This window comes from Phodopus roborovskii, unplaced genomic scaffold (assembly GCF_943737965.1).
Source record: "Phodopus roborovskii unplaced genomic scaffold, PHOROB, whole genome shotgun sequence".
NCBI classification, from domain to species: domain Eukaryota; kingdom Metazoa; phylum Chordata; class Mammalia; order Rodentia; family Cricetidae; genus Phodopus; species Phodopus roborovskii.
The window spans coordinates 9,169,961-9,189,014 of record NW_026126636.1 but is presented as its reverse complement, the minus strand read 5'-3'; the positions used below and the strand labels follow the sequence as shown (position 1 = coordinate 9,189,014).

The following is a 19,054-nucleotide window of genomic DNA, read 5'->3' as shown; positions in this document are numbered from 1 at the left end:
GCGTACACGCAACGCACACCTTTGCACCTTCACACGACCCTCCCGACCTTCCGCTCTCCTGAGTCCTCCCCCACCGACTCCCACCGAGTCATCACTCTCACGCCCAGCCCGCGCGCCCGGGTCAGCGCTCTCTGCCCTGCGCTTCCCTCGTGCGCGCCCCGTCCGCGCTCCCGTCCTCCCTCTCCCCTCATTGTCTGGGCCTCTCTGCCCTCGCCCAGGCCCCGCCCCTAAGGCCACGCCACGCCCACCCAGGCGCGCAGTGGGCGGAGCAGAGGGCGGGCCCGAACTTGGGGGCGGGGCCGGCGGCGCGGGAGGTGCAGGTGCCGGGCCGGGAGCGAGCGGCGGCGGCGGCGGCGGCGGCGGCGGCGGCGGCGGCACCATGGGCCGGGCCCGGCGCTTCCAGTGGCCGCTGCTGCTGCTGTGGGCGGCCGCGGCGGGGCCAGGTAGGGTGGCGGGGGTGGGGGCCGGGTCGGCGGGCTGGATCGGGGTGACGAGGGAGGTGTGCGTATTGCAGTGGGGCTGAGGAGGGGGTCGCGCCGCGGTGACAGCCGGGTCGCCCGGGGGCCTGCAGAGGCCCGAACAATGCGCTGGGGGGGGGGTGCTGCGGGAGACCCTCGTCTCCGGGACAAAGCGCAGCGCGGGCCAGGAGCCCGGAGCCGCGGGCAGGGGAGGGGGAGTGCGGGCCCCGGCCGCCGTGCCGCAGCCCCCCCACCCCGCAAGGCCCCGATCCCGCAGGGACAAAGGGCCTGAGACCCTCCCTCCCCCCGTGCCCCCAATCCCGCCTTCTCCAGGCAAGTCCCACTGCCCTTCCGTCCTGGTCTTTAGATGCCTCTCTCTGCCCCCCCCCACCCCGTCCTCTGTCCCTTAGTCTTCAAGTCCTGTCCTTCCTTCTGTCTGCCCCCTCTCCTTGACTCCCCCTTCCCGTTTCTCCGTTCTGCCTTTGTCCCCCACCTCTGTCCCTTTTTCCTGGGTCACTCTGCCTGCCCCCCCCCATCCTCTATTCACTCCGCTCTGGTTACTGCCCTCCTCCCATTCACCATCTCTCCCTGTCTCCTTGACACCCTGCATCTCTTCCCTTCTCTGTCCCCCATCTGCCTCATCCCCTCGTCTCTCTATCCCCTGGCATTCATCCATTTCTCTACCTAGCCACCTTCTTTCCCCTCCCTATCCCACGGTGTCCCTGTCCAACTCTGCCTCCCCTCCCCATACACCCTTCATCGAAGTATCCCTCTGCAAAGAGGAGTCAGCCAGTGCTGCCACGACATGGATGTGTGAAGTGGGGTAGGGAACGCTGGCATGTGGGCACACACGTGGATTCCACAAATGTCTCCCCAAACCTTCCCACCCGTTCACACACCCAGGCCACACTTCACAGATGGGCCCCTCCAGGACGTCACGTGCCTTTCTCACTCGCTGCGGGGAGCTAAAGACCCCCAAGACAGGGTGACCCTGCGGCTGGGGACAAGGTCAGGAAATGTCACCTGGACACCCACACTTATAACCCTAGGTGTCTCATATCTCCCGTGGGACACTCCTGCCCGGTGGGTCAAGTTACTTTGCCTGAGAATATTGATGGGGAGGTGGCATCTGGACAAAAGCAGGATGAGGACTCCTACAGGGAGTACAGAGATGAGTTGGGACCCAGTGGCCCAGGGCTAGGAGCCCTCTTTCCTGGTTCCAGTTCTATCAAGGGACAGTGCTGAACTTCATGACTGATGACTGGGAGCTTTTAAGTTGAGTGTGGTCACACTTGCCACTCCAAGGGTTGCAGCTGGGGAGGAGGCTGCGGGCCGGGGGGCAGAGCCGACCTCAGAAGCTCTGCCTTTCTTCTGTAGACTTCTGTAGTTGCTTCCTAACTTTTATCTCTCCCTCCTTTGCAACGGGCATGCCCCAATTTCCCAGGTGAGAGCTTGGGACTCTTAGTATATTTCCGTCCATTTTTATTTTTCTTTATTCTTATGCATGAACATTAGGGTCAGAGAGGATCCCGGAACCATCGAGTCCAGTAAAGAAAGAACCTGAGGTTATTTAGAACGTTGACGCTCTTAGGATGCCTGGAAGTCTTTAGAACCTTAACACTTTTCCATTTCTAGGATTTGGTCAGGCCTGGTGGCCTGTAATCCCAGCTGCTCTGCAGGCTAAGGCAGGAGGGTCATGAGTTCAAGACTTGCTAGGATCGATACTTAGTAATACCCTGTTTAGAAGGTGTGTGTGTGTGTGTGTGTGTGTGTGTGTGTGTGTGTGTGCCCTAAGGGAGGAAGCTTATTAGTAATAGGTGTCTAGAATCCACCAATGAGGGACTAGGGGTGTGGCTCCATGAGTAACTTGTGTAGAATTATTGGCCACTGAGGGTCTGGGGATGTAGCTCAGTGGCAATGCCTTTGCCCAATGTGTGAGAGGCCCCAGTGCTGAACAAAAGAGAAAGAAGAGGTGAAGAAAAGATTGAGAATCTAAAATCTAGATTCTCAATGATGGGACTGGGCTATTCTAGTGTCTTAACATATGTGAAGTCGTGAAATTCCCCATCCATTAGAGCTGTGCAGCCCCTGGGCCCCTTGGATACTTAGAACTCGAATGTAGCCTCAGCTGACTTACCTATCAAACCTCGGGCTCTTCTGGGAGGTAGCTATAAATGTTGTGTGATTTTAAAGTCGTCTGCTTCCTGGCACCTTAATCCCTTCTGTAAATGACCTCTAAATTGCATGCTGTGGAGCTTTACAAGCAGAAGGCCAGCTTGGCGTCTTCCGAGAGTCCCGGGCTTGGGTCCTCTCTGGCATAGTTTAATGTCAGTCTCTGTCCTTCTCTGGGCCTGTCTCTCCTGCTGGGGAGCATGCTCCTCAAAGGTGTCATCATGGTGGCTTCTCATTGACATCTAGTTCTCTTCCTTCCTTTCTTTTGTTTGTTTTGTTTTTGTTTTTGTTTCTCTGTGTAGCCCTGGCTGTCCTGGAACTCCCTCTGTAGACCAGGCTGGCCTCCAACTCAGAGATCCGCCTGCCTCTGCCTCCTGAGTGTTGGGATTAAAGGCATGGGCCACTGCCACCCAGCTCTTTTTCTTTTTTCCCCGATACAGGGTCTCACTGTGTACAAAAAGGCTGGCCCCCTGCTGGTCTCAAACTCATAGCAATCCTCCTGACTCAGACTCCCAAATATTGGTATTACATGTCCCCCCAGGCCTAGCTTTTCTTACTGGATCTTTATGAAGGGCCCTGACCACCTATTTTTAGGAGGTATCAGTGGTCCCTACATCTCCTTACCCAGCCCATCAGGAGTGGGAGACTAGAGCCTATATTTTTGCCTTTCAAAAAAAAAAAAAAAGTAACCCATCCCATCTCTCCTGGGTCACTCATCTGTTGAGAATATGAGAAGAGGAAGGTGAGGTGGATGTTGGAGAACAAGGGTCCAAGTGGATAGAAATATGTCAGTTGTCCCCAGAGATGCCCATGGGGGGTACCCACAGCAGGAAGCTGGGTTAGGCACTAAGAAGGGGGGAGAGCTGATATGTGTGTAGATCCCAGGGAAGGACAAAGAGGTCCTTCAGGCTTGGGGAGCCCCGTGGCGGGGACTTTGTTGACCCCAAGTTATTTCCCTTCTAGAGTGACTCACTTCTCTCCGTTAACAGCTCTAAGCTGCCACTTGGACACAGAGGACCCGCCCCCTTTCATTGCGCCTCACGCCAGAGAGTGGGTCTTGCAAGATATCTACCACTGACCCCCGACCCACTCATGGACTGGATGCCCGGGTCCTGGACTGTGGGGGTGGAGGTTAGGTTCCACCACAGATTCCAAGCCCTTAGACCCAACAGAGCTAGGGCCCAAGGGTGGGTTAATGTCGTGCGAGCCTGGCCTGTCCCCGACTTGCGGAACACAAAGGAAGCTTTCTCTCTCTCTGAGTGTATGTGTGTGTGTGTCGGGGTGGTGTGCTGGATGCAGCCGGTCCCGTCAGCATCCGATGGCCCATGGCACCAGAACCTGAGCGCTCATGGTTTCTGCCTGTAGACACCGGACACGTACACCCCTCTGTAGATGCCCAGGGCAGTAGGGTGGGCTGCCGGGTCTTTCTTCATGGAGGAAGGTGCATGGGGGTGACTGGGACAAATTGTCGGACAAGCAGAATTCAATGGAAGCTTGCATTCCTCTGGGAACCCCACGCTCAGGGTGACCCTCTGAGGGACTCCTCACCCCCTGGCTGGGCCATAAGCCTGGAATCCAGGGAGTCCCGAGTATCCCAGGAACGTGGGGGCCACAGGGAGGACTTTGTGTGAGGCCGCTGACTCAGCCCTGGACGCCCCCACCTAAGGCCTAGTCCCCAGGAGACAGAAGGCAGGGTCATGGTTTAGAAGTCCAAAGTTTTCAAGAAGGGAGAAACTGGGGCTCAGAGCCCTGCATCTGAGAGGGGAGGGTTCCCTGTGTCTGAGTGGGAGGCTGGGGTGTGTACCCCTGTATCTGAGGGGGAGGCTGGGATCTGTACCCCTGTGTCTGAGGGGGAGAGGATGGACCTGGACCCTTGTGTTTGAGGGAGGAGGCTGGGCCTGGGCCCTGGGTCTGAGGGAAGAGGGCTTGGATCCCTGGGTCTAGGAAAGGAGGCTGGCGTCTAAGTCCGAGGTTTGAGGTGACTAGGAGTCTATACTTGTGGGTACTGAGTGAGGGAAGAGAAGCTGAGCCTCCTTGGCTATGGAGAGGGGCTGGGGGTTTCCGTGGGAGGCTGAGCTGGGACCCTGATGCTAGGTCCTGCAAATACAGGCACCTTCACAAGGCTGATCTGCTGGAAGAATCGAGGCTTTGTGCAAGGATGCTCGGACTCCGCCATTGATGGGGGGGCTGAGGGGGGGTTCAGGCAGGACCCAGGAATGTACCAGCTTCCCAGGGGAGGGAAAAAGGAAGAGGCATGGTGCCAGAGGCCCCCTGGGGAACGGATGCCGAGGGGGTGGCTATGACCTTCCCAGAACTGTGACCTTGAGACTCCCTTGGGTATTCGCTGACTCAGGACCAGGAAGTACTCCCCCATCCTGCTTAGTCTCTGTGGAGAAGTCCACCAGCTGTGCACTGTGGACCCCTGTCTCCTGAGTCTGAGGGAGTAGGGCCAGGCCTGGATCCTGGGTCTAAGGGAGGAGGCTGGGCCTGAACCCCTGTGTCTGAGGGAGGAGGGCTGTGGTCTGGAGTCCTGGGTCTGAGGGAGGAGAGCTGGGCCCTGGACCCTGTGTCTGAGGGAGGAGGCTGTGGTCTGGAGTCCTGGGTCTGAGGGAGGAGAGCTGGGCCTGGACCCTGGGTCTGATGGAGGAGAGCTGGGCCTGGACCCTGTGTCTGAGGGAGGAGGGCTGTGGTCTGGAGTCCTGGGTCTGAGGGAGGAGGCGGGGCCCAGACCCCTAGATCTGAGGGAGGAGGTCTCTGTGACAGTTGTTGCCTGTGTGTGTGAGTCTGAGGGTGGAGCATGCCCAGTCTCTCCATGTCCCCTGACAACCCCCTTTCCAGAACCTCCCGGCTACTTTTCTCCAAGCACAGTCCCCATGATGACTTCTGGCTGTCAACACCGTTTCAAAGTCCATGTCCCAGGCCCAAAAGCTCAGCCCCTCTCTGACCAGAAAGTCCCGCCCCCCCCCAACCAGAAACAAAAGCCTTGGGCCAATTAGTATTCTAGGCAGAAACACGGTCTCTTACTGACTCTTCAGGAGGGGGAGGGAAACAAAAGCCCCCCCTCACCCTATCTGCACCCTCAAGCACAGAGAAGTTGGGGAAGGAGAGGTGGGTATGGGGTCCCCCATGGCTCCCAGGAAATGTGGGACTCCTCTAGGCTACCTCACTCTCCACATCTGTAAAATGGGGGCTAACTTCACATCAGCTGCAAGGGCCAGAGAGGCAGGCGTTGAGATGTTGTCTGGTTGGATGTTGTTTTGAAACTGTCTCATGTAGCCCAGGCTAGCCTCAGACTGGATGCTTAGTCCAGGATAACCTTAAACGCTCGATCCTCAAGCCTCTACCCCCAAATGCTGGAGTTACAGGCATGCACCGTCATGCCTGGCTAACACAATGCTAGGGCTCAAACTCAGGACTTCACAAAATGCTAGGCAAACACTCTACCAACTGAGCCACATGCCAGAACAAGATTATTATTTGGGGATTTGGTCTTATAAGAGAAGGTTTTACTACCAGGCCTTGGCTGGCCTGAGACTAACTAGCCAGGCTGGCCTCACACACTCAGAGATCGGCTTGCCTCTGCCTCCCGGGTGCTGAGATTAGATGTATATCTCCGTACCTGGCAAGATTTCTTTTTTTTTTTTTTTTTTTTTTTTTTTTTTTTTTAAGTATTGACCATGCAGACTAGTTTTCACAAGGCATGGCTTGTTCCCAGAGTCTGTAATAACAGCTTTTGAAGAGGCTTCTTCCGTAGTGCTGGGCACAATGCTGACCCATGAAGCCATCTCTGGCATCTCTATCATTTCACAGATGGTATGGACTCGGCTAACAAAGGTTGGGGCTCTTCCTCAAGGTCACCTGAATGGCAAGGGCTGGAGCCCCAGCCTGGCATTTACAGGGAGATCCCAGGCACGTTGTGGCAGAGCATGCCTGGGACCCCAGCTCTAGGGAAGGCTGAAGTGGGAGATTCAGGAGTTCAAGGCCAGCCTGGCCTGTATAGTGAGTTTTAGCACAGCGTCTCAAAGAAAAGCAAAACAAAGCTGCAGTTCATAATTGTTTGGAAGCCGAAATCAGATGCTACCTGAGTGGTGTAGCACCTCCCTGGAGCTCCTTAAAAGTTTTGTTTAATTTGAAGGATCCTGTTCTTATATTCATGTGTTTCTTTTGTGTATGTGTGTCCCTGGGGTCAAACTTGGCTTGCTGTCTTTACCCACTGAGACATCTGACTAGCCTAGGCTTCCTTTTGGTTTGCTTGTTTGTTTGTCATTTGTTTGAGACAGGGTCTCTATATTCTGTAGCCTTGGCTGGCTTTGAACTCACAGAGATCTTTCTGCCTCTGCCTTTGCCTCTGAAGTGCTGGGTTTAAAGGCGTGTGTCACCGTGCGTGTGTGTGTGTGTGTGTGTGTGTGTGTGTGTGTGAGAGAGAGAGAGAGGGGAGAGTACACCTATGTGACTGTGTGTGTATGTACGTGTGAATGTATGCCACACGTGTGCAGGTGCCTTCAGCAATCAGAAGGGGCATCAGGTCTCCTGGAGGTGGATTTGTAGACAGTTGTGTGCAGTCTGATGTGGGTGCTGGGAACTGAACTCAGGACCTCTGGAAGAACAGTGAGTGCTCGTAACTTTGACCCATCCCTTCAGTCCTGCTATTATTTTAAAGCCATATATTATTATTATTATTATTATTATTATTATTATTATTATTATTATTATGTGTATGCAAGTGCTGGTGCCTGCAGAGTCCAGAGGCTCCAGGTCCCCTGGAAGTTGTGAGCTGTCTGATGTAGGTGCAGGAATCTGAACACAGATTGTCTGCAAGAGCTGCAAGGAACTCCCCTAACTGCTGAACTATGTCTCCCTTTCCCTGCGTTTGCATTTCTGAGACAGTGTCTCCTGTAGCCCAAGCTGGCTTCCAGTAATAGACAGCGAAGTTGAACCACTGATCTTCCTGCCGTCATCATCCAGATGGTGACGGAGGGCTATGCACACTTCCTGGCTGGGGCGGGGCGGGGCGGGGCGGGGCGGGCGGGGCTCCTAACCTCAGTGGGTCATGCATGAGCCTTCATAGAGCCCGTATGGCATCCATAGACTACATCAATCAAGCCGGGCCGGGCACACGCCCTTAGTCCTGGCACTTGGGAGGGAGGCAGAGGTAGGCTGATCTCTGAGTTCAAGGCCAGCCTGGTCAACAGAACGGTCAATGAATGAGCACAGAAGATGGGGGGACAGAAGAGAATAGCAGCCAAGCAGTGCATGCAAAGGCCTGTGGTGGAAGCAAGTTGGATGAGCAATGGTTGTTCCAGGGGATCTGATGCCCCCTTCTGGCCTCTCAGGGCATCAGGCACACACCCACACACAGACATATGCACATAATCAAAAAATAAAATAAATCTTTTAAGTTAAAAAAAAAAACAAGTCCCTCTCAGTGGCCCAAACCTTTAATATAGGCCTGGTCCACAAATCAAGTCCTAGGTCAGTCAGGGCTACACAGTAAGACTGTATGTAAAAAGAAGCAGCCAGGAGGTGGTGGCGCTCACCTTTAACCCCAGCACTTGGAGGCAGGGGCTGGCAGATCTTTGTGAGTTCGAGGCCAGCCTGGTCTACAGAGTGAATTCCAGGACAGCCAGGGCTACACAGAGAGACGGTGCCTTGAAAAATCAAAATAGAAAGGGGCTGGGGGAGAAATAAAAGAAGTGAAAAATCCATATACTCTGGGCATGGTGGCATTCCTGTTATCTTAGCATTCAGGAGGCAAAGTCAAGACAGTCATTTGTTGCAGGTCAGCCTGGACGTGAGAGGCAGGCTTGGAAGCTGAGATCCACAAATATGTTCTAGAGAGATCCAGATGAGAGATGAGGCCAGGAGAGGGTTCTGGGAGACAGACAAAGCTGAATGGATTCTTGTATGTTTTAGAGGTGAAATATGCAGACATTGCTGAAAGAATGGTTGAAGGGATGGGCGGACGAAAAGGCCGGACACTTGGGTGGCTTGACATCTCTTGGCCTGAGCAACTGAGTCACTGAGTGGGTGGTCTGCAGGGAAGGAAATATTGGAGGCAAAGACTGAATGTGTTGAGTTTGTCGTTCCAGGAGACACTAGATAAAATCCAAAGGGTGGCTTAGAGATCACCTACATAAAGGAGTCCAGAGTTAGAAAGTGTGGCCACTCCACATCATCCCAAAAGACTCAGACACTTCCAATCCTTGGTTGGTTCCATCACTCATGCTGTCCTTTGTCACTGGGACCCAAAGTGGCTTCCAGAATCCCACATATCCCATCCAATTTCCAGGAAGCATGACGGAGTCCCCGTAGGGGAAAAAAGGATTTGTCTCCTCCTATTCATTAGGAACTAATCCATAATGACTATATGATATTTTTGCTTAGGTCCAATTAGAATTAATTTTATCACATGGCTTTACCTAGCTGCAAGGGAGTCAGAACTATCTCACTGGACAGGGAATGACTGTAAAGGACAATGAGGCTTCCTATGCGGTAAATAGAAGGAGGATGTTAACATAGGAAGTCCCTGCTTGTGTCCTGCAGTTCTGTCCTACCCTTTGGTCACCTACGCTCTTAACAGGGAATCTACAGCTTCTGATGGGATAGGACATTGATTTGTGGCTAGTTCCTTATAAATGGTAAACATTTTCTAAGGGCCTGGACCTCATCTGACTTATCTCTGGGTACCAGGCCCAGAAACTTCCCTGACAATCAAGGGCTGCACAAACCAGACAGCATAACCCAATGGAGAACCATTTAGCTTATTTTGTTGTTTTGTTTCTTCAAAGCACAGGCTCTTAATATAGCCTTGTTGGACTGGAAATCCTCCTTCTTCAGGGTCCCTAGTGCAGAAATTACAGGCATGCTCTGCCATGCCCAGCCATTAATAATTTAAAGGCAATTGAAATGGCTATGGTGCCTTGTGTCTACCTCACAACGCTCAGGAAGTGGAGGCTGCCACTCTGCAGGAAAAACCAAATCAAATCATTAATTCCAGGTACGGGGAGACATCTTGCCTCAAAGAACTAAGGTGGAGAATGTCAGAGGGAATATCCAATCCTAGTGCCCTTCTCTGTATTCTGTGCAGAGGCTCATACATGAGTACTTATATCACACACACACACACACACACACATATACACACACTTACACACTCACACACTCACACACACATACACACACACTCATACACTTATACACACACAGGCTAACTAAATTGTAAGTATAAACTCAGAGACTGGAGAGATGACTTAGTGGTTAAGAATACTGGCTGAATGCTGGGCAGTGGTGGCACAATCCTTTAATCCCAGCACTCGGGAGGCAGAGGCAGGTGGATCTCTGTGAGATCGAGGCCAGCCTGGTCTACAGAGAGAGTTCCAGAACAGCCAGGGATACACAGAAAAACCCTGTCTTGAAAGGCCCCCCCCACAAAAAAAAGAAGAGCACTGGCTGCTCTTCCAGAGGACCTGGGTTTCATATCCAGCACCCACGTGGTGACTCCCAGCCCTCTGCACCCCTGTCCCAGGGCCCTGGTGCCCTCTTCTGACCTCTGTGGCCAGCACACACACAAATGGTGCATTCACGTGCATGCAGGTAAAACACCTGTACATGTAAAATAAAATTAAGAGTTAAAAAATAAATTCAAATAACAAGCAATCCACAGTAGTACACGTCTCTAATTCCATAATCAGAGAGACTGAGACAAGAATATCCATCACCTGAGTCCTCAAGTTCAGAACCTCTGGGCAGCCTAGAGAAATCAGCAGACAGACAGACAGAAACCAAGGTAGCCTCTTGCCATGGCAAGCCTGTCACAACATATTCCATAACCCCTCCCCAATGTTGGACACTTACCAGGCGGCTGGAAGGGACATGGAGGCAGGACTAGAGGTCAATGGCCCCACTATACAGTGGGGCTTGAGCTGGGAGCTCCTGGGTTCAGTCTCTGGCAACCATCCATTATCATGGGAATTGGAAAAACATGCCTTTAACTTAAGCACTCTGGAGGCAGAGGCAGGTGGATCTCTGTGAGTTTGGGGTTAGCTTGGTCTACACAGAAAGTTCCAGGACAGGCTCCAAAGCTACATAGAGAAAGTCTGTCTCAAAAAACCTACTACACAAACAAACAAACAAATAATAAATAAATAAATAATCTCAGGCAGGGCCATGGAGGACAGACAGCTGTGGGCTTTTTCTTATGATAGGCCCTGCCCTTCCGTGGGCTTCTTAGATTGTTCTGACCCCATAGATGTATACAATTGTAGGAGAGAAAGATGAGTTGGGAAATGATATCCAGCATTACTACATCCATTGGTCCCAAACCAGTCACATGGCCTCACCCAGCCACAGGGATGCTGGGGGAAAGTAGCGTAGGTGTGTGACAGAGCCAAGGACATTGCAGTGGGACAGACCACTCAGAATTCGGTGGCTTAGGAAAATGACTGCTGAGATCCGGGGGCCATACTGTACGCTTGTGACCATACCACTGCAGAAGCTGAGGCAGGAGGATTAGGAGGAGTTCAAGACCAGCTTGACTAACACGATGAGCCCTTGTCTCCCAACACCAAAGTGGTGGGAAACAGGTGGGGGGTTTGGATTGGGTCAGATGGGCAGGCTTCTCTCCATTTACACCTGGGGCCACCTGGGCTTCCGTTAGAGTGTAAGATTCAAGATGGTCTCGCTCAAAGAAGAGTAGCAGGTGCCTCAAAGAGGCTATTCTGGGCATCTTTACCAACAGTCTCTGGGTAGCAGATGGCACACAGGAAGCTGCTAGGCATCTTTAAGCCTGTGCTTTGTGACTCTTACTAGATTATTTCTAGCAAAAATACCTCTCCCTTCCCAGCTTGGTCTCCCACTACTCCCTCCCTATGAAACTGAGGGTGACCTTGAACTTCTGACCCTCCTGCTTCTACCTCAAGAGCTGGGATTGCAGGCATTCACCACCACACCTAGTTTATGCTGTGCTGGGTACTTAACCCAGAGAGAGCATCATGGCTGATAAGCAGGCACTCTATAGACATCTCCACCCCAGTGTGTGTGTGTGTGTGTGTGTGTGTGTGTGTGTGCATGTGTTCGCACGTGTGCGCACTCCAGAGCCTTCCTGCCTCTGCCTCCCAAGTGCTAGAATTTTCAGGGCCATGTCTAGCAGATTCTGTTGGTCTCCATAAGTTGTAATTCAGCCCAGATTCGGGAGGTGGGCCTCCTGAATGGGCCGGTCAGCTGAACCAGCTTGCAGAGATCTCTATATGTAGACCAGGCTGGCTTGGGACATAGGGAAAGAAGAAACAAGGGAGAGGAAGAGAAAGGGAATTTGTAGCCGGATGTGATGATGGAAGTCTATAACCCCAGCACTGGAGAGGCACAGGCAGGAGGAGCCTGTAAATTCGAGGCCAGCCAGCCTGGGCTATATATGTTCCAGATGTGGAAAGACAACCCATCTGATGAGCCTCAGTGGGCGCCCAGGTAGGAACGATGGAAGCCTCCCACACCAGGTGAGCTCCAGCTTTCATATCCAATGGGAGCTCTGTCAGAGCCTCCAATTACCGTCTTCTGGGCAGTTCTCTCTCCCATGCCTGGCAAACCCCTTGTGCTGCTACCTCCGGAGACTTGCCTCGGCTCCTCTGGAGACCATTTTGCCTCTCCAGATTGGAGAGGACCAAAGGCCAGGTTCTGTGGCTCACACCTATAATCTCAGCACTCATGAAGCTGAGGCAGGAGGATTGCCACGAGTTTGAGGCTAATTTGGGCTACCGGGTGACAGATTATTCTAACAACAGACAAACCAGGAATTAGGGAGTGTTCAAGCAAGCGCAAGGATCAGAGTTCAGATCCCCAGCAGCCACATGAGTCGACTATGGTCCTGGAAGCTTGCTCCAAAGCCAGGGATAGGGTCCTCAGAGTAAGCCGGCCAGTGGAGCTGCTGCTTAGCAATACCAACCCTGATCGGCGATCTCTGGGTTCCATTGGGAGACCCTGCTTCAATGAATATGGTGGAGAACCTTAGAAGACTCCACGTGTCAACCCACGCGTGTGAACATGTCCATGTTCCCCCACTTATGTAAACACACCTCACCGCAAACACGCGCTTGCGCGAACACACACACACACACACACACACACACACACACACACACGACTGAATGTCATCCCAGGGACTCTCCGTCTGTTTCAGGGACAGGACAGGAAGTGCAAACAGAGAATGTGACAGTGGCTGAGGGTGGGGTGGCTGAGATCACCTGCCGCCTGCATCAGTATGATGGGTCCATAGTCGTCATCCAGAACCCAGCCCGGCAGACCCTCTTTTTCAATGGCACCCGAGGTGAGTGCAGGAACCCTGGACACCTGTGACCTCAAAGAGGACACATCTAACATCTGACAGGGGGACACAATCGCAAGGGGGAGGGGCTCCGGAATGGGTTCCCAAGGGAACAGACAATTGACTAGGTTAGACTCGGAGCTATGTCTGGAGAAAAGCAAGGGGTCGCATCTGTCCTGGAGGGTGGCTGTCTGGAGACCAGAAGCCCCTGAGTTGAAGCCCTCTTCACTGTAGCCCTAAAAGACGAGCGATTCCAGCTGGAGGAGTTCTCCCCGCGTCGAGTGCGCATCCGGCTCTCCGACGCCCGCCTGGAGGACGAGGGGGGCTACTTCTGCCAGCTCTACACGGAGGACACCCACCACCAGATCGCCACACTCACTGTCCTAGGTACTGGCTTCCTGCCCCTCGGAGTCCCACTCTGATTCTCTGCTTCGCACTCGTCCCTCAGGACGCCCTGTGCGCCCTGGATGTTTTTAACTTCTTGGACATCTGGCTCCACCAGGCCTCTGGTCTCTGCATATGACCCCAGCCACCGGTGGGACCCTGGCTCCCTTTGGTCCCTAGGATCTAGCAGCCACAATGACTTGTGCCTCCCTTGACACCCCACTCCCCCATCTGCGCCCCTTCTCTGCGCAGTGGCTCCAGAGAATCCTGTGGTGGAGGTCCGAGAGCAAGCGGTGGAGGGCGGCGAGGTGGAACTCAGCTGCCTGGTTCCGCGGTCGCGCCCCGCTGCTGTCCTGCGCTGGTACCGCGATCGCAAAGAGCTGAAAGGTACCCAGGGCAAGGCGGGGTGGCGGAGCGCGATCCCGGGGCTTAGGAAAGAGGCGGGGTTAGTGGTGGGCGGGGCCTGGAGAATAGCACACCGGTTCTGATTGCTACTTCCCTTTCGTGGTTGAGCTATTGAGCCAGGCGTGATGGTACGCGCCTCTCATCCCAACCTTTGGGAGGTGGAGGGAGGATGACCAGGAGTTCAAGGTCATCTTCGGCTACATAGAGAGTTCAAGGCCAACCTGGACCCTGTCTCAAAGCAAACAAAACAGACCAGACTCCTGAGGCGTGGGAGAGACAGGCGGGTGTGGCTAGGTGAATAAGGCGAGACTTAGAATTGGGAATTTAGAATTAGGCCAGCACAGGAGTCTGGGCACAATCCCTAGCCTGATGTTTCTGGCCTGGGTCCGGCAGGAGTCAGCAGCGGCCAGGAGAACGGCAAAGTGTGGAGCGTGGCGAGCACCGTGCGCTTCCGTGTGGACCGCAAGGACGACGGCGGTATCGTCATTTGTGAAGCGCAGAACCAGGCGCTGCCCGCGGGACACAGCAAGCAGACGCAGTACGTGCTGGATGTGCAGTGTAAGTGTCTCTGTGGTCTGCACGCCGGCCGACCGCCCCTAGAGGTCCCTGCTCCACCCCCCCACCCCGGAATGATCTCTCATTTTTTTCCTCCTGCGCTGCAGACTCCCCCACAGCACGGATCCACGCCTCTCAAGCTGTAGTGAGGGAGGGGGACACACTGGTGCTGACCTGTGCTGTCACAGGGAACCCCAGGTGAGATCTGGCTCCCAAGGGGTGAGGAGACTTGGGGCTTGCGCTCCTGGGCCTTATGGGAAAAGGTAGTGAAACCAGACTCCTGATGAAAGAAGGGCCGGGAAGGGGTGAATTCTTACAGCTCTGGCTACATGCAGAAGCTGGTCGAAAGCCTGTTGGTTTTCCACAAGAAAAGGGCCCTGAGACGGATGAGACGGATGTGTGTGTGTGTGTGTGTGTGTGTGTGTGTGTGCGTGCTGGGTGCTGGTGGCGCACACCTTTAATCCCAACACTCGGGAGGCAGAGGCAAGTGGATCTCTGTGAGTTTGAGGCTAACCTGGTCTACAGAGTGAGTTCCAAGATAGCCAGGGCTACACTTTAAAACCCTGTCTTGAAAAACAAAACAAAACCAATTATGGGACTGGAGAAATGCCTCAGCTGTTCATCCAGAAGTGCCCGGTTCAAGTCCCAGCACCCATATAGTGGCTGACCCTCGGTCCCCTGTATTTCCAGTGGGGGGGGGTGTCGTCCGACGCCCTCTTCTGGCTTCTGGTGGCACTGCACACCCGAGGGGCACTGACATACAAGCAGACAAAGCCCCATACACATACATACTTTTTAAAAATATTATATTTTTGTGAGGGGTGGGTGGGAGGTCTACCACTATACGTAGGGAGGTCAGAGGACAACTCGCGAGAATTCCTTCTGTCCTTCCACTATGTGAGTCCCAGGAATCTCATTCACAGCCAGGTTTGTCCGCAAGTGCCCACCTGTTGAAGTATCTCACAGGCAGAGTTGTGGGATTTTCCGTGCCTGTTTTCATTGCTGGGGATCGAACCTGACATCTTAAACACATAGCTGGCAAAGGGTCTACCATTAGGGGACACACCACACACACACACACACACACACACACACACACCAGCAGTGACAGCCGCTTATTTGGAAGTTAATGCTGCATAACTAGATTCCTGAGAAGTCAGATTTCTTGGGTTCTTAACGCTTGTTTTTACCCTCGGCCAGGCCAAGCCAGATCCGCTGGAACCGCGGAAATGAGTCTCTGCCGGAGAGAGCCGAGGCGGTGGGTGAGACGCTCACCCTGCCAGGCCTGGTATCTGCAGATAATGGCACCTACACCTGCGAGGCGGCAAACAAGCACGGCCACGCGAGGGCGCTCTACGTGCTTGTGGTCTACGGTGAGGGCGAGGCGGGTCAAGCCTGGGGGCGGGGGCGGAGCCTGAGCAAAGAGGTCGGTTGAGTGGTTAAGTAGTCAAAGGTGTCTTGAGCTTAGACTTTGTTTCCCTGGGGGTGGGGAAACATTTGAGTCAAACGAAAAGGAACATGCTAGCTGACCGTGGCGGGATTATAGTGTTATCCCAGCGCTTTGGAGGTTGAGGCGAGGGGATCACGCCCTTTAGGCCAACCTGAGCTAAATAACCAGTCTACCCTTTAAAAAGGGCAGCGGGAGGTGGGGTGTAGTCCAGTTAATAGAGTGCTTGCTTTGCCTGCGCGGATACAATTCCCAGCACCACATAAATCCATGCCAGTAATCCCTGAACCCCGGGTGGAGGAAGGAGGGTAGGAAGTTCAAGGCCATCTTCATCCATTTATTTTAAATTTTAATTTCACTTTATGTGCATTGGTGTGAGGGTGTCAGGTCCCTTGGAATCGGAGTTACAGACGGTTGTGAGCTGCCATGTGGGTGCTGGGAATTGGACCCTGGTCCTCTGGAAGAGCAGCCAGTGCGCCTAACCGCTGAACCATCGCTCCAGCCCCGTCGTCATCGATTTTTAGATCAGTCTGTAATTCAGGAGACACTCTTAAATAAAAAGAAGAAGAAGAAGGAGGCAAGCCAGACTGGTCTACATAGTGCAAACCCTAAAGCTAGCTGAGCTACATAGTGAGACCCTGTCTCGATAAACACACAAACGGGCCGGAGAGGAGGCTCTGCGTTTTCAGCATCCACATGGCAGTTCACAGCTCTATAAATCACGTTATGGATCCAACAAGGTCCTCCTTTCTTCTGGCCTCCTTAAGCTCTTTCGTGTACTTGGCGCAAGTAAATCCATGCAAGCACAATTAAGGAAAACGTTTTGTCAAAACCCCAAAGCTAGGGTGGGATGTGTTACTTGGAGCTTAGGGGTGAAAAGGTGAGGAGGTGAGTCGTACCCACCGGTGTGAAAGCCCAGGGGTCCCGGAGGAGCTGGGGCTACGAGGTGGCAGGCAGTTTTGAGGAGCGAAGCTGTGTGCAGCATAGCTTAATGGTCTGGCAGCAAGTGAGCTGGATTAGGACCTTCTCTGACGACCTGTCCCTCTGACAGACCCGGGCGCAGTGGTAGAGGCTCAGACATCGGTTCCCTACGCCATTGTGGGCGGCATCCTGGCGCTACTAGTGTTTCTGATCATATGCGTGCTAGTGGGCATGGTCTGGTGCTCCGTCCGGCAGAAGGGTAAGTGGGGTAGTGGGCGTGGCCACGACAAAGGGGCGGGGGCAGAGTTGCAGGGGAGGGGCTCAAACCAGAGGGCAGGACTTGGGCGGGGAGGGGCGGGGCGCGCTGGCCCGGCTGCTCCTGAGCGAAGAAGGATGGGGTCGGTTTGAGTCTGGATACCTAGGGGATGGAGCCTAGATGCTAGATTAGAGTCAAAATCGCGCCATATTTTAGACTAATACTGTGTTGGGGTAGGACTTTGGGCTCTGGGCTCTGAAAGGGCTGAAATTTAGCAGAATTAAGGTGAGGGATTTTGAGTAATTTATTTTTCAAATAGCTGGATAGACGTAAGGGAATACTGTCAGAAAAGAATCGGGTGGAGGATAGGGCTCAGCCGATCGACTGCCTGGCAAACGCAAAATCACGAACTCCATCTAACACTGTCCAAAACGGGGCGTGGCGGTGACTGCTTCTAACCCCAGTATTTGGGAGGTGGCCGCAGGGGGATCTAAAGATCAAGGTCACTTGTCACTAGCGAGTTTGAGTTTGCTTACCTGGGAAACCAGAGGCCCTGTCTGGAGCACGGGGGGTGGGCAGTTGGGGGATGAGGGTGGGTTTTTCTTTCTGCGGCCTTTTGGAACTTTCCTAATTCTGCTTTTACCTCTTTCTCTGCCTGTCTTATGCTTTACTGAACTTCACTGGTCCCTTTCCCCCCCTTCCTTCATATGATGTGTCTCTTGCCGGCCTCCTTACCCTGCATCCACTTCCTGGGTCTGCGTACACATCCCCTTTGCTCTGGGGGGCATCTTTCCGCCCTCAGGCTCTTATCTGACCCACGAGGCCAGTGGCTTGGACGAGCAGGGAGAAGCCAGAGAAGCCTTCCTCAATGGCAGCGACGGACACAAGAGGAAAGAAGAATTCTTCATCTGACCCCACCCCCCCACTGCCAGCTGCAAGGAGCCAGCAAAGACATTGACCAGAGTCCGGGATGGTGGGCCTCTCCCCCACCGCTAACACCTCAGGCGCTTGGGCAGGGATTGGGGGTGTTGGATGCCTGGACCTCTCTCCCAGGGCCAAAGGCCAGGGTCCAGAGGCTTAGGGTCCCCTAGAGGACACAGGGACCGAAGGTCCCTTCTAGACCCCAAGCCCAGGGAGGGTAATAGGGATTTGGGTTGGGGAAGAAAATGGGGAAGGACAGAAACCCTAGGCAACAGAACCAGGTCTTGTGGGGAGGGGTCAGATTCTGGGAAGGGTGGGGTGGGCAGGGAAGGGGAACACAGATTTCTTTGGGGTCCCAGACCCCATGCCAGCCATTGTAAGAGTTCCACAGAGCTCTGGGCACCTCTTTGCAAAGCCATGTTTGCACGGTGGGGGGAGGGGTGGGGGAGGGCGTGGAAACGGGAATTCTGTGTCTTTGTGTGAAAACTGATGGGGGCAGGTGAGGGAAACAACCCCAACCCTTATGCCGTCCCCCTTTCCGGGCTCCTATTATCCCACCTCCACCCACATGTCTTTCCCATCCCATATTTGTCTGTCCACCCACTCCTGGGGGGGCCTTCCCCAGCTCTCCTCCAGGCCCCCCGGGGAGGGGGAAAGGAGTTTGGAAGGGATGTGTGGTCTCTATGGTTTTATATATAATATATTAAAAAATCAAAATTCTGTATGAAAAATATCAGATTGCACCCCTCTCCCCCATTCCTGGCTTTTGCCCCTTTTTCTTGTTTAAAAAAAACAAAACAAAAAAACAAACACATTTTTGTACGGGGCGGGGGAGGGGTAGGGAGGGGGGTTTGGCAATCCCACTAACCACCATTAAACTGAGGAGAGAACAATGTTTGGGATGGCTGTGTGTCTGTCCCTCTGCCCATGGCTGTACCACCTGCAGAGGGAGATCCAGGGGTGGGGTGGGGAGGGGGTGGTATGAATTCTGATAGGCAGGAAGGTAAAGGGGCAGCCCTCACTCACCGAGGCCAGCTTCGTCCACTCTTCCCCAGAATTTGAGATTTGTTTCTTTTTTTCGCGGTGGGGTAGGGGAGTGGGCAGGGTGTGGTGAGAATTTGTTTTGTGAAATTTATGACTTTTGAGACAGGGTTTCTCTGTGTAGCTTTGGGGCCTGTTCTGGAAATAGCTCTGCAGACCAGGCTGGCCTTGAACTCACA

General features: G+C 53.7%; 1 protein-coding gene across 1 annotated transcript; it reads left to right on the top strand.

The window, feature by feature from the left end:
* Positions 1–309: 309 nt before the first annotated feature.
* Positions 310–18,062, top strand: Cadm4 (cell adhesion molecule 4). Its single transcript, XM_051207219.1, has 9 exons — positions 310–443; positions 12,802–12,948; positions 13,180–13,332; positions 13,582–13,716; positions 14,128–14,292; positions 14,397–14,487; positions 15,490–15,662; positions 16,788–16,916; positions 17,716–18,062. Exons 1-9 carry the CDS (start codon positions 380–382, stop codon positions 17,823–17,825), a joined length of 1,167 nt encoding a protein of 388 aa, XP_051063176.1. The 5' UTR covers positions 310–379; the 3' UTR covers positions 17,826–18,062.
* The last annotated feature ends 992 nt before the right edge of the window (positions 18,063–19,054 follow it).

What these genes read in the sequence shown, in the direction of transcription:
- Cadm4 (XM_051207219.1), top strand. Translation starts at nt 380, where the DNA reads ATGGGCCGGGCCCGGCGCTTCCAGTGGCCGCTGCTGCTGCTGTGGGCG. An exon ending in GGCGGCCGCGGCGGGGCCAG is followed by an intron (nt 444 to 12,801) that starts GTAGGGTGGCGG and finishes CGTCTGTTTCAG; the next exon opens with GGACAGGACAGGAAGTGCAA. An exon ending in CTACGTGCTTGTGGTCTACG is followed by an intron (nt 15,663 to 16,787) that starts GTGAGGGCGAGG and finishes TCCCTCTGACAG; the next exon opens with ACCCGGGCGCAGTGGTAGAG.